This window comes from Triturus cristatus, chromosome 4_2, assembly GCF_964204655.1.
Source record: "Triturus cristatus chromosome 4_2, aTriCri1.1, whole genome shotgun sequence".
NCBI lineage: Eukaryota > Metazoa > Chordata > Amphibia > Caudata > Salamandridae > Triturus > Triturus cristatus.
In genome coordinates, this window is record NC_140586.1 from 114,425,302 (window position 1) to 114,437,472 (window position 12,171).

General features: G+C 44.5%; 1 protein-coding gene across 1 annotated transcript in view; it reads left to right on the plus strand.

Moving 5' to 3' along the window:
* Nucleotides 1-12,171, plus strand: part of LOC146833112 (complement C3-like) — a 1,368,049-nt gene that overhangs the window by 674,586 nt on the left and 681,292 nt on the right. The window contains exon 16 of the mRNA XM_085600736.1: nucleotides 11,858-11,929. Coding sequence (XP_085456862.1) covers nucleotides 11,858-11,929 — 72 coding nt within the window. The remainder of the gene's footprint in view (nucleotides 1-11,857; nucleotides 11,930-12,171) is intronic.

A 12,171-nucleotide genomic window follows, 5' to 3' on the forward strand; every position in this document is an offset into this window, starting at 1 on the left:
AGCCTTTCATCATTTAGGAAGAGGCAACCATGCAGCTACCTCAGTTTGGCAATTTTAGACTTTTAACAACTGCTTAATTTGCGCCGGAGTCTACCAGTGCGCACATGGGCACTTAATAATTGGAACTTGCTTTTTGGGCGTGCTGTGTAACAGACTTGTTAGGGAATATGCTGTTTCTCTTTTATAACACACAACACACAAACCGGCGAGTATAATAATGCTAATGCAAAGCCCACATGGACGGACAGCTCAGTGTGACGAGAGCATGCTGCAGAGACAACATGTTCTAGCGCTCTGCCTTTCATCTTTTAGGAGCAGGCAACGATGCTGCTACATCAGTTTGGCAATATTAGACTTTAAACTACTGCTTAATTTGCGCCAGGGTCTACCAGTGCGTACATTGGCACTTAATCATTAGAACATGCTTTTTCGGCGAGCTGTGTAACAGACTTGTAAGGGAATATGCTGTTTCTGTTTTGTAACACACAACACAAAAACCGGCGAGTGTGATGATGCTAAGGCACAAGCCCACATGGACGAACAGCTCAATGTGAAGAGAGCCTGCTGCAGAGACAACGTGTTCTAGCGCTTAGCCTTTCATCTTTCAGGAGCAGGCAACCATGCTGCTACATCAGTTTGGCAATTTTAGGCTATAAACTACTGCTTAATTTGCACCGGGTCTACCACTGCGCACATGAGCACTTAATCATTAGCACTTGCTCTTAAGGCGTGCTGTGTAACAGACTTGTTAGGGAATATGCTGTTTCTGTTTTATAACACTCAACACACAAACTGGAGAGTGTAATGATGCTAAGGCACAAGCCCACATGGACGGAGAGCTCAGCGTGAAGAGAGCCTGCTGCAGAGACCACGTGTTCTAGCGCTCAGCCTTTCATCTTTTAGGAGCAGGCAACTATGCTGCTACATCAGTTTGCCAATTTTATACTTTAAACTACTTCTTAATTTGCGCCAGGGTCTACCAGTGCGCACATGGGCACTTAATAATTAGTAGTTGCTCTTTGGGTGTGCTGTGTAACAGACCCGTTAGGGAATATGCTGTTTCTATTGATAACACACAACACACAAAGCGGGGAGTATAATGATGCTAAGGCACAAGCCCACATTGACGGGCAGCTTAGTGAGAACAGAGCCCGCTGCAGAGACCACATGTTCTAGCGCTCAGCCTTTCATCTTTTAGGAGCAGGATACCATGCTGCTACATCAGTTTGGCAATTTTAGACTTTAAACTACTGCTTAATTTGCGCCGGGGTCTACCAGTGCGCACATGGGCACTTAATAATTGGAACTTGAACACACAACAAACAAACTGGCGAATTTGATGATGCTAAGGCACAAGCCCACATGGACGGACAGCTCAGTGTGAAGAGAGCTTGCTGCAAAGACCACGTCTTCTAGAGGTCATCCTTTCATCTTTTAGGAGCAGGCAACCATGCTGCTGCATCAGTTTGCCAATTTTAGACTTTAAACTACTGCTTAGTTTGTGCCGGGGTCTACCAGTGCGCACATGGGCACTTAATAATTGGAACTTGAACATACAACACACAAACCGGCGAGTTTGATGATGCTAAGGCACAAGCCCACATGGACGGACAGCTCAGTGTGAAGAGAGCTTGCTGCAGAGACCACGTCTTCTAGCGCTCAGCCTTTCATCTTTTAGCAGCAGACAACCATGCTGCTACATCAGTTTGCCAATTTTAGACTTTAAACTACTGCTTAATTTGCGCCGGGGTCTACCAGTGCGCACATGGGCACTTAATCATTAGCACTTGCTCTTAGGGCGTGCTGTGTAACAGACTTGTTAGGGAATATGCTGTTTCTGTTTTATAACACTCAACACACAAACTGGTGAGTGTAATGATGCTAAGGCACAAGCCCACATGGACGGACAGCTCAGTGTGAAGACAGCCTGCTGTAGAGACCACGTGTGCTAGCGCTCAGCCTTTCATCTTCTAGGAGCAGGCAACCATGGTGCTACATCAATTTGGCTATTTTAGACTTTAAAATACTGCATAATTTGCGCCGGGGTCTGCCAGTGCGCACATGGGCACTTAATCATTAGCACTTGCTCTTTGGGCGTGCTGTGTAACAGACTCATTAGGGATTATGCTTTTTCTGTTTTATAACACACAACACACAAACCGGCGAGTGTAATGATGCTAAGGAACAAGCCCACATGGACGGACAGCTTAGTGTGAAGAGAGCCTGCTCAACAGAACACATGTTCTAGCGCTGTAATGACAAACCTTAGATCTCCCCTGGACCAAGGAATGTACCGTCACTTTCCCAGAGAGAGAGAATATCAGTTCCAAACTTATGGAATATAACATATACACAGCACTTCCTAAGGTGGGGAAACTTTCAACACTCCCCCAAAGGCAAGGCAAGAAAACAATATATACACAGACTTTGCACATCACTTGTCAGAAGTAAGTAGCACAACTCCCTATAACACAATTACCTGCTAGAAGGGAATTCACCCATCCTTCTACAACAGAATACTTGGCCAAGAAGAGTCCACACCTCCTGCTACAAGGAAAAGACAAATCGGTATATCTGGGATGTATTTATTTGTAAATAGCACCACACCGTAAGCCAAATGCACCTATCATAGCAGACTCTAACATATCAACAGTATGATTGAAATTCAATCAAGACAAATATATGTATGTAAAAATATATATGTATGGATATAAGAATCAGAAAATAAGAAGGAAAGGAAAGAATTCAGAAAAGAATCAAGAGACAGTTTGTAGCAGAGACACCTCACCTAATGCTCCATCATTTCACCCCGCTTTGCTCAAGGGGAGTCCATTGCTTGAACCGGGCGAAAGCTCAGAGGTGACCCCACTTTTTCCATGACAGCACGTCTGCTCCATGGATGAACTTCCACCAGGCCAGTGTAGACTCCCCTTTTTAATACACATTCAAAACACAGCGAAGCTTCTAGCAAGCCACGCCCTCTAGTTCTCATGAGAGCCCGTACCAGCTTGCTTCAAGGTCACAGCAACGGTTGATCAGGCCCTTGCTATGACTACAAGTCAAACCATGTACATTCCTCTGATAAGAACCAGTTCTCTCTAGTCAGTAAAATGCGAAAAACAGGGAAAAAAATCAGACCATGCCCTCCCCACTTTGCAGCTTCGTGCAGGCACAGAAAATGGCTTCAGAGTTAGTTAAGCCATGCACACAAAGGCCCAAAGCAAGATGGAATCAGAAAAGCAAGGCCCCTATAATTCTCATCCACACAACTTACAAGCACCACTGTGCACACAGAAAAGTTTGAAGTAAGGTAAACTCAGAAGGCAGAATGACATTAGACCACGTCAAAGCCAATAGGTCAAAGTCATAATTCACCTAACCCAAATAACATTATACACTTAATCCCTCAGTATGCAACATTGAGCACATGTGTGCACCACCACCCACAAGACTTCACCTCAACATCCCATACCTTCTATTCTTGGCAAGACTATTCCACTAAAAGACAGAAGAAAAGCAGGCACATGCAAACCCATCCTACATTAAGGCTAAGGTAACATAACACACTTAAGTCAGTACAGAATGGTGGTGGTTGAGGGTCATCATAGGGTGTCAGACCACAAAAGTGGCTGATTCACTACAAGCGCTCAGCCTTTCATCTTTTAGGAGCAGGCAACCATGCTGCTACATCAGTTTGGCAATTTTAGACTTTAGACTACTGCTTAATTTGTGCCGGGGTCTACCTGTGCGCACATGGGCACTTAATCTTTAGCACTTGCTCTTTAGGCGTGCCGTATAACAGACTCGTTAGGGAATATGCTGTTTCTGTTTTATAACGCACAACACACAAACCGGAAAGTGTTATGATGCTAAGGCACAAGCCCACATGGACGAACAGCTCAGTGTGAAGAGAGCCTGCTGCAGAGACCACATGGTCTAGCGCTCAGCCTTTCATCTTGTAGGAGCAGGAAACCATGCTGCTACATCAGTTTGGCAATTTTAGACTTTAAACTACTGCTTAATTTGCGCCAGGGTCTACCAGTGCGCACATGGGCACTTAATCATTAGCATTTGCCCTTTGGGCGTGCTGGGTAACAGATCTGTTAGGGAATATGCTGTTTCTCTTTTATAACACACAACACACAAACCGGCAAGTGTAATGCTGCTAAGGCACAAGCCCACATGGACGGACAGCTCAGTGTGAAGAGAGCCTGCTGCAGAGACCACGTGTTCTAGCGCTCAGCCTTTCATCTTTTAGGAGCGGGCAACCATGCTGTTACATCAGTTTGGCAATTTTAGACTTTAAACTACTGCTTAATTTGAGCCAGGGTCTACCAGTGCACACATGGGCACTTGATCACTAGCCCTTGTTCTTTGGGCGTGCTTTGAAACAGACTTGTTAGGGAATATGCTGTTTCTGTTTTATAACACACAACACACAAACCGGCGAGTGTGATGATGCTAAGGCACAAGCCCACATGGACAAACAGCTCAGTGTGAAGAGAGCCTGCTGCAGAGACCACATGTTCTAGTGCTCAGTCTTTCATCTTTTAGGAGCAGGCAACCATGCTGCTACAACATTTTGGTAATTTTAGACTTTAAGCTAATGCTTAATTTGCACCCGGGTCTACCAGTGCACACATGGGCACGTAATCATTAGTACTTGCTCTTTGAGCGTGCTGTGTAACAGACTCGTTAGGGAATATGCTGTTTCTTTTTTATAACACACAACACACAAACTGGCGAGTGTAATGATGCTAAGGCACACGCCCACATGAACGGACAGCTCAGTGTGAAGAGAGCCTGCTGGAGAGACCATGTGTTCTAGTGCTCAGCCTTTCATCTTTTAGGAGCAGGCAACCCTGCTGCTACATCACTTTGGCAATTTTAGACTTTAAACTATTACAGTCCGCGTGCCCCCTCATACAATTAAAAAAGCCCCAGGGAGGTGCCAGTCACCGGGGCTGCGGGGGCTCCCGCTGGCCCCCAAGTGCTTGTTTGGGCCTGGGGGAGCAGGCCTGGGGGGTCAGGGTGTTTTTAACCTGCCCCCTTTTATTGTTTTCAATGTATGTCTCACCTTTTTGATTTTCACTCGATGTGGGGCACAAGTTGGCTGCCAACACTTCCTGGTTTGGAGTGTTGGCAGCCAATTAGAATGAAGCTCGTGCTTGGGAGGAGATGTGTGGTTTGACTCCGCCCAGATATCTATATTTTTTTCCATTAATAGTTCAAAAACTACTGAATGGATTTCCACCATTTAAAAAACAGGTGCTTTCTGAACCAAGAGCTACCTTTTTACCAAATTTTGTGTAATCCGTTCAGCAGTTCAGGCTGTAACCTGCTCCAAAATTTTCTATGGAAATTAACATGGAGAAAACGCGCTTTGAGACCCCCCTTTTTTCTCGGCACCCGCTTCACGAATCACCCCAAAACTTTCAACAGAGAAACTGAGAGAGCCGACCCATTAGTTTTGAAAATTTCGCAAAGATTCGTCAAACGGCGTCAAAGATTTCGGCAAATCAAAAAATGCTTTTCCCGTGGAAACTAGGTTCTAACTATAACTACCTTCTGGCGACCGCCAGTAGGTAATATTCACTGAAAAAACCGCAGGTTTCAGGGACGTTAGAGTTTGTCTGACATTACACTTGTACAAAACCAGAGAAATTCATCCGTTATACATTAACTGTGCTAACTATAACTCGCGCCCCGCAATGCACTGCTGATTACGTCACATATTACATCACTCATGACATGGTCAGTGACATCACTGATGACATCTCAAATGCTCCCACCCTGTCATAGCAAACTGTAATGTTCCAGGGGTGGGCACCCCAGGACATTGCTGGAGCTGGCCCTGGGTGATGGCAGGGCCTTGGAGGGCTCCACGAGGGGGGCCCATGGCCCCCCTCCAACAGATTTAAAGCCCTGGGGAGGTGGAGGTCCTGGGGCAGACTGGGGGGCAAAAGCCCCCCCACACTTCTGTCAATATATTGCAGCCCTTGGAAGGCGGCGGTTCCCGGTGCTTGAGGGGGCCCACGAGGCCCCCTGTGCATATTAAACCAGTGTCCCTGGGAGGTTGGGGTCCCGGGGCAGTGTGGGGTGGCAGGAGCCCACCCACGCATTTTTAAACATAAGCCCCAGGATGGTGGCAGTTCCTGGGGCTGCGGGGGGAATGTGCCCCCGCACATAATTGATTAAGCCCCGGGAAGACGGCGGTCCGCAGCGGCTATGTGGGCCCCCGCTGGCCCCCACATAATAATTACATATTGTCTCTAGGACCTGGCCCACCCGGGGGGTTTAAAAAGAAACAAAGCACGAGAGACACATAATCTACAACCTACTGGATAATCTCAGAGTGTAACAACAAATACATCGAAGCTGAAACACAGGCAAAAAAAAAGCATAATAGATGCTGCTCGGCACTGGCATGTTCTTTCCAAAGTTTATTATGTCACTGTACAGTTGCTGATTGTTGAATTCAAGTACTAAAGTGGTGCTATTGAGGTTAATATTTTCAGCAACCAGTAGTTATTGTCACTGATATTGTTTTTAGTAAAGCACTCTAACCCATCCCCTGGGCCTTTTATGTGCATTAAAAAACCTTCAAAATAAACATAGATGCATAGATAGACACACACAAACGTGCAAGCACAAATACAAAGAAACATGCATACACAGACACAAGCACACACATAGACATGCACATATTTGGAAATAGCCACCTGCACTGCATACACAGATAGATGCAACCATATCAGCATACATAGATTTACACACACTCATGCACACATATGCATGCAGGCATGAGCACATATAAACACAGACACACACACGCACTTAGATATCTACATAAAGAAGCATGCACATATATACAGCATTACCAAGAGGAGCTGCATTTACACATTGACACACACATTCACATATGTACAAGCAAACACAACACCCACACCGGCATTCCGAAATACCTACGCATATGTTTTGTGCTCAAACATTTGTATTGTCATTTATTAATAGGTAAAATTAAATTGGGAGCACCAGTGCAAATGTTTAGAGCCCGTGACTATCTGGAGGTATGACTTCAGAAAGGTACATGCATAGAAAGCCTGCCAGCAATGCCAACAATTCATGATTAGAAGAAATGCCCTTCTATAGTTCAGTATTCAATATTCAGGTAACTCCGGCGACTGTGTTAGAAATATCAGTAAGAATAGTGCCACGTTTAAGCTGTAGCTCCAGCTTTAAGTATTTAGTCACTCGCTGGGAGATGGCACTTTATTGACCAATGAGGGTTTGGGAATGATTGAGAGTAAAATGTCTAGTTTCACAAACGGGGGCATAACCTTTTCACATGCACGTTTGATTAAGATTTTTTTTTTAAAGTTGGATTCGCATACAACTCTGGAAATTAAAGGAGATACACTACTGTTCAATCAATCAATCAATCAGGTGTTTGTTAAGCATGACTACTCACCCGTAAGGGTCTCAAGGTGCTGGGGGGTAGTAGGCTCCAGTTCATAAAGGGGGGGTCTGTCGAAGAGCTAGGTTTTGAGGTTTCTTGCGAAGATGGGGAGCAATGTTGTCTGTCTGAGGTGGATCGGCAGGGCTTTCCAGGCTCGGGCTGTGAGGAAGGAGAAGGAGCGGCCTCCCGATCTGGTCTTTCTGGTGCGGGGGACCACAGCATAGGAGAGCTGGGCAGATCGTAGGGTCCTCTAGGGTGCGTGGAATTTGAGTCGGCTGTTCAGTTATGCTGGTCCGGTGTTGTGGAGGACCTTGTGGGCATGGGTGAGCATCTTGAAGGTGACTCTAGCTTCGATGGGGAGCCAGTGGAGTGTGCGCAGGTGCTGGGAGATATGGCAGTGTCTTGGCAGGTCGAAGACCAGTCTTGCGACGGCGTTCTGGATGTTCTGTGGCTTGCGGATGAGGTTTTTGTTAATTCCGGCGTAGAGTGCGTTGCCGTAGTCGAGTCTGTTGGTGACTAGGGCGTGAGTGAGGGTCTTTCTGTGTTCGAGGGGGATCCATTTGAAGGTCTTACATAGGAGGCGGAGGGTGTAGAAGCAGGAGGATGAGACGGAGTTGATCTGGCGGTCCATTTTGAGCTCGGAGTCCAGGATGATTCCCAAGTTGCGTGCGTGGTCCGTGGGGGTGGGCCACCAGGTGTCGTTCCATGCGTCGGGGTTTGGGCCCATGATGAGTTCTTCTGTTTTGTTGGTGTATAGTTGTAGGCAGCTGTTTTTCATCCATTTGGCGACGGCTTCCATGCCCTCTCGAAAATTGCGTCTAGCGGTATTGGGTTTGTTGGATAGGGAGAGGATGAGTTGGGTGTCGTCTGCATATGACACAATGTTGAGTCCGTAGGTTCTGACGATGGGGGCGAAAGGAGCAAGGTAGACGTTGAAGAGTGAAGGGCTGAGGGAGGACCCCTGGGGGACTCCGCAGGTGGTAGGTGTAGGGTTGGAGAGGAAAGGGGGGAGTCTGACCCGCTGCGTTCTGCCAGAGAGAAAGGAGCAGATCCAGTTGAGGGCCTTGTCTTGGATCCCTGCGTCGTGGAGTCTGCGTATTAGCAACATCCCCTCCGTAACTCCAAACCATTCTTCCCATTTATTCCTACCCCTCACAAAGCCTCTCCCATAAAAGCACAATGCAAAAAATGCAAACAAGGTTCTAAGAGTAATTTTTAGGTCACAGATCTGAAATGCATAAACAAACAAAAGCAGCCGCCAGCCATACCTAACTGAAAGCGTGACATGCATAAACAAAGAAAAGGGGCCGGCAGATATACTAAAGTGAAAGTGCGCCATGCCACACACTAGTATAAAATTAAATAAACAAGCAATCCCCAAAGAACACATAACACTTACGAGTCTAAGGGAACTGTAAGTGGCCGGTGCTCCTCACGTACAACCAGAATGCTTTATCGGAGCGCTAACCAATAATGAGCCAGGCAATTAGAGCAACGCAGGAGTGAACCAATTGCAAGCAGCAGGCTGGATTACACTTAGCAGAGTGATTAAAACATGTCTTGTAGGTAGCGCATGCATGCTGCTGCTCGACCTAAAAATTATGACTTGCTCTGAAAAGCAATTTTCTTTTCAAAATATTGCTAGAAGGTTGAAATAATCATGTCCACCTTCTTTTTATCAGGCTGTTCCTCTATGTAGATTTCCACTGTTTAGTCCCAATGCAATTGATGCAGTGAATTTCCCTATACCTAAACACCTTTGTATAGACATCGTACAGGTTCCTCCACTGATTGTATTGACCTTTTGTTGTCGACTGAAAGCGTATGATAGGAGCTAACATCAGCAACACATTTCAATGATAGTGAAACAAATTTGACTCCATAAAAAAGGGTGGTGACCAAACAGTTAATGCTTATTAGCAAATTTAGTAAAGGTTACACAGTAATAAATGAGTAAGTCAATTCATACAAAAATCAAGTATCTGTATATAATTGTGCAATCTGAGGATGTGTATGATAAAGAAAATGATGCAGAATATAATAATAATGTAAAGAGGACAGAATATAAAGTAAATTTGTTCCATAAAGAAATTTCCCTATTCTAAATAAGCCATTTAAAGTGACAAGGGGAAATTCGAAGAGTAAGGAGTCATCATCAGAAGGACCAAGTTAAAAGTTCAAGAGTAAAGACAAGAGTTCTCAAGCATATAGCTCCATCGGCAAGAAGATAAGGACATTTTGAGAAAGGTCTTCTCTCAGCAAAGTAAGGACAGGATCTGATAAACTATTCTAAGGAAAACACAATTAATTTGCAATTGAAAGTTCTGGAGACTTCTTCCCATCAACTCCCTCTTGCCTGTCCAGTCATGGGACAGGGTTTTCAGGGAGCAGGTAGACTCACCAGGTTCCCAGAGTTGGGCAAAAAAGTATACAGCTTTGCAACCTTGAAGTTAGCAACAGTCAGCCTGGCTCTCTCCCATCCCCACACATTACATATGTAAAGTCAAGTTACAATAAACCTAGTTAATCTAACAGTTCTCAGCAGTAAATAAAAACTCTGTTATAACTAACGAGTGGCTCTCCTTGATACTGCACCTGCAGAGGAGAGAAGAACAAGAAACGTGCAATGCATTTATTTAAGAAATACTCTGAGTGACTGAGGCCAAGGCACAAGTCAGGAGAGGGTTAAGAAAAAGAAAAAAGATGGCATCCAAATGAGTACAGTTAGCACAGGCAAATGCAAGCATAAAAATATGATATATATGTCTCTCACTAGGAAAAAAGGCAGCTACCTACTGTCATTTGATGAATGTGGTACACACAGATTAATAACGTTATTATCACACAATGAATATAATCAGTGTATAAATGTATGGAGCACTGTAATGAAAGGTCTCAGATTTCCCCTGGACCAAGGTATGTACAGTCACTTTCCCAGGGAGAGAATATCAGTTCCAAACTTATAGAATATAACATATACACAGCACTTCCTAAGGTGGGCAAACTTTCAACACTCCCCCAAAGGCAAGGCAAGAAAACAATATCACATGAGTCTCCTCTAGACCAAGGTAACGCACACAACACTTCTCTAGAGCGAGATATACTTTGCACATCACTTGCCAGGAGTAGAACAACTTCCTATAACACAATTACCTACTAGAAGGGAATTCACCCATCCTTCTACAACAGAATGCTTGGCCAAGAAGAGTCCACACCTCCTGCTACAAGGAAAAGACGAATTCAAACATATGGAATCTATAAATTTATTAACACAATACATCAATCACGGGCAGGCCGAATATATATGATCATGGCAGACTCTCACATATCAAATAACCGATTGAAATACACAATCAAAGCAAATATATATGTAGAAATATATATGTATATATGTATGGATATAAGAATCAGAAAATAAGAAGGAAAGGAAAGAATCAGTAAAGAATCAAGAGACAGTTAGTAGCAGAGACACCTCACCTACTGCTTCATCATTTCACCCCACTTCGCTCAAGGGGAGTCCATTGCTTGAACCGGGTGAAAGCTCAGAGGTGACACCAGCCCCCACTCTTCCGTGACAACACGTCTTCTCCACGGCGTGAACTTCCACAAGGCCAGTGTAGGCTCCCCTTTTTAATACAAATTCAAACACAACGAAGCTTCTAGCAAGCCTCGCCCCCTCGTTCTCATGAGAGTCCGTACCAGCCTGCTCCAAGGCCACTGCATCGGTTGATCAGGCCTTTGCTATGGCTCCGAGACAGACCATGTACATTCCTCTGATAAGAACCATTTCTCTCTAGTCTGTAAAGTGCGAAAAACAGGAGAAGAGCAAAACATGCCCTCCCCACCTCTGCAGCTTCGTGCAGGCACAGAAAATAGCTTCAGTCATGAAAATGGAGTAAGCCATGCACACAAAGGCCCAAAGCAAGATGGAATCAGAAAAGCAAGGATGACATGAAACCATGTCAAAGGCAATAGTTCAACACATAATTCACATAACCCAAATAACACTATAGACTTTATCCCTCAGTATACAACATTGAGCACATGTGTGCACCACCAACCACAACACTGCACCTCAACATCCCATACCTTCTATTCTTGGCAAGACTATTCTACTAAAATACAGCAAGATAACAGGACAGAAGAGAAGCAGGCATATGCAAACCCATCCTACATTAAGGCTAGGCTAACATAACACACTTAAGTCAGTACAAAATGGTGGTGGTTGAGGGTCATCATAGGGTGTCAGACCACAAAAGTGGCTTGTTCACTACAAGCACTTAATTACGCTGCTCCACTAGAAACATACACTTGAACCTTTCTACAACTTCCTTTCCCAGGCAAATAAAGGACATTCTAGTTCTTTGGTTTGAACTCATCATTTTTTTCTTTTCACAGAGCTGAAATGCCCAAGTCCTCCATCTCGCAAACGCCGTGCACTTAAGAACGTGGAACTGAAAAAAAACAAAGGTTAGTGTCTTCAGGAAATCTAATCTAATTACATCCATTCCTAGAGATAATCTGCAAGATGTATTTTCTTTATTTAGACATGCAATTATTTATCGATTGAAAAGAATTATCAAATTTACCTAGAAATGTACCTTTTCAACTCTAATTTTGGATTTCATACAAAAGGGTTAAGTAGCACTGTAAATGGAAAAATAAAGCTTTAGGCCTCAACTTTGACATATATATATAGAAACCAAAGATCG